The sequence below is a fragment of the Coregonus lavaretus genome, assembly GCF_964263955.1.
Source record: "Coregonus lavaretus genome assembly, chromosome: 10".
In the NCBI taxonomy this organism is placed as follows: Eukaryota; Metazoa; Chordata; class Actinopteri; order Salmoniformes; family Salmonidae; genus Coregonus; species Coregonus lavaretus.
The window spans coordinates 4,990,228-4,992,790 of NC_139997.1; the positions used below are offsets into that span (position 1 = coordinate 4,990,228).

General features: G+C 45.7%; 1 protein-coding gene across 1 annotated transcript in view; it reads right to left on the bottom strand.

Moving 5' to 3' along the window:
• Positions 1 to 2,563, bottom strand: part of LOC311136162 (protein Shroom3-like) — a 116,433-nt gene that overhangs the window by 101,353 nt on the left and 12,517 nt on the right. Inside the window, exon 2 of the mRNA XM_084170253.1 lies at positions 1,120 to 1,274. Within this exon, the coding sequence (XP_084026379.1) occupies positions 1,120 to 1,274 (155 nt within the window). The remainder of the gene's footprint in view (positions 1 to 1,119; positions 1,275 to 2,563) is intronic.

Consider the following 2,563-nt stretch of genomic DNA (forward strand, 5'->3'; position numbering starts at 1 on the left):
ATATGGAGACAGATGGAGACAGATGGAGAGGGACAGATAAGGGGAGAGACAGATGGAGAGGGACAGATATAAAGGGACATATGGAGACAGATGGAGACAGATGGAGAGGGACAGATGGTGAGGGACATATGGAGACAGATGGAGACAGATGGAGAGGGACAGATGGAGAGGGACATATGGAGACAGATGGAGAGGGACAGATGGAGAGGGACAGATAAGGGGAGGGACAGATAAGGGGAGGGACAGATAGAGAGGGATATATGGAGACAGATGGAGAGGGACAGATGGAGAGGGACATATGGAGACAGATGGAGAGGGACAGATGGAGAGGGACAGATATAAAGGGACATATGGAGACAGATGGAGACAGATGGAGAGGGACAGATAAGGGGAGGGACAGATGGAGAGGGACAGATATAAAGGGACATATGGAGACAGATGGAGACAGATGGAGAGGGACAGATGGTGAGGGACATATGGAGACAGATTGAGACAGATGGAGAGGGACAGATGGAGAGGGACATATGGAGACAGATGGAGAGGGACAGATGGAGAGGGACAGATAAGGGGAGGGACAGATAAGGGGAGGGACAGATAGAGAGGGATATATGGAGACAGATGGAGAGGGACAGATGGAGAGGGACATATGGAGAGGGACAGATGGAGAGGGACAGATGGAGACAGATGGAGAGGGACAGATGGAGAGGGACAGATGGAGACAGATGGAGAGGGACAGATGGAGAGGGACAGATAAGGGGAGGGACAGATGGAGAGGGACAGATAAGGAGAGGGACAGATAAGGAGAGGGACATATATAGAGAAGGACAGATGGAGAGGGACAGATATAGAGAAGGACAGACGTAGAGGGACAGATAAGGAGAGGGACAGATAAGGAGAGGGACAGATAAGGCGAGGAACAGACGGAGAGGGACAGATAAGGAGAGGGACAGATAAGGAGAGGGACAGACGGAGAAGGACATATAAGAAGAGGGACAGATATGGAGAGGGACAGATAAGGAGAGGGACAGATATGGAGAGGGACAGATAAGGAGAGGGACAGATAAGGAGAGGGACAGAGGGCCCCGGCATGGCAGGGGTATGGTGGTTTGTGTTATTTACCTGCGGACAGTGAGTCTGAGAGTTTTGTAGGATCCTTTGACCAATGAAACGGCTTCCTGCCTGAATCCACTGAGTTCCACGTCATTAATGACAACCACCTGGTCTCCTGGCAACAGGGGGTGTTCCAACAGGTCCGCCTTCCCACCTCCCTCAACCTGGAGAAGAGAGAATAATACATGTTCACTATACACATCTATTCATCTCCATAAAGCTGTTTCCACTGTATAAAGAAGTCATCATTATTCCTGGCACACACACCCAATGTGTTGTATTATTATGACATTTACATGGTTTTGGTGAAACTGAACTAACAGGTCATTTCAGATAGGTTACATGCTCCAGTCATTTCAGATGGCTTACATTCTCCAGTCATTTCAGATAGCTTACATGCGCCAGTCATTTCAGATAGCTTACATGCTCCAGTCATTTCAGATAGCTTACATGCTCCAGTCATTTCAGATGGCTTACATTCTCCAGTCATTTCAGATAGCTTACATGCGCCAGTCATTTCAGATAGCTTACATGCTCCAGTCATTTCAGATAGCTTACATGCTCCAGTCATTTCAGATAGCTTACATGCTCAAATCATTTCAGATAGCTTACATTCTCCAGTTATTTCATATAGCTTACATTCTCCAGTCATTTCAGAAAGCTTCCATACTCCAGTCATTTCAGTTAGCTTACATGCTCCAGTCATTTCAGTTAGCTTACATGCTCCAGTCATTTCAGATAGCTTACATTCTCCAGTCATTTCAGATAGCTTCCATGCGCCAGTCATTTCAGATAGCTTACATGCGCCAGTCATTTCAGATAGCTTCCATGCTCCAGTCATTTCAGATAGCTTACATGCTCCAGTCATTTCAGATAGCTTACATGCTCCAGTCATTTCAGATAGCTTACATGCTCCAGTCATTTCAGATAGCTTACATGCTCCAGTCATTTCAGATAGCTTCCATGCTCCAGTCATTTCAGATAGCTTACATTCTCCAGTCATTTCATATAGCTCACATACTCCAGTCATTTCAGATAGCTTACATGCTCCAGTCATTTCATATAGCTTACATACTCCAGTCATTTCAGATAGCTTACATGCTATCTGAAATGCAACAATTTCAAAATGCAACAATTTCAAAATGCAACAATTTCAAAGATTTTCCTGAGTTACAGTTCATATAAAGGAAATCAGTCAATTGAAATAAATAAATTAGGCCCCAGATATGCATCACAGATACTTTTTTTTTTTAAAGGTAGGGGCGTGGATCAGAAAACCAGTCAGTATCTGGTGTGACAGCGCATGCACACTCATGCAGCGCAACACATCTCCTTCGCATGGAGTCGATCAGGCTGTTGATTGTGGCCTGTGGAATGTTGTCCCACTCTTCAATGGCTGTGCCAAGTTGCTGGATATTGGCGGGAACTGGAACATGCTGTCGTACACGTCGAT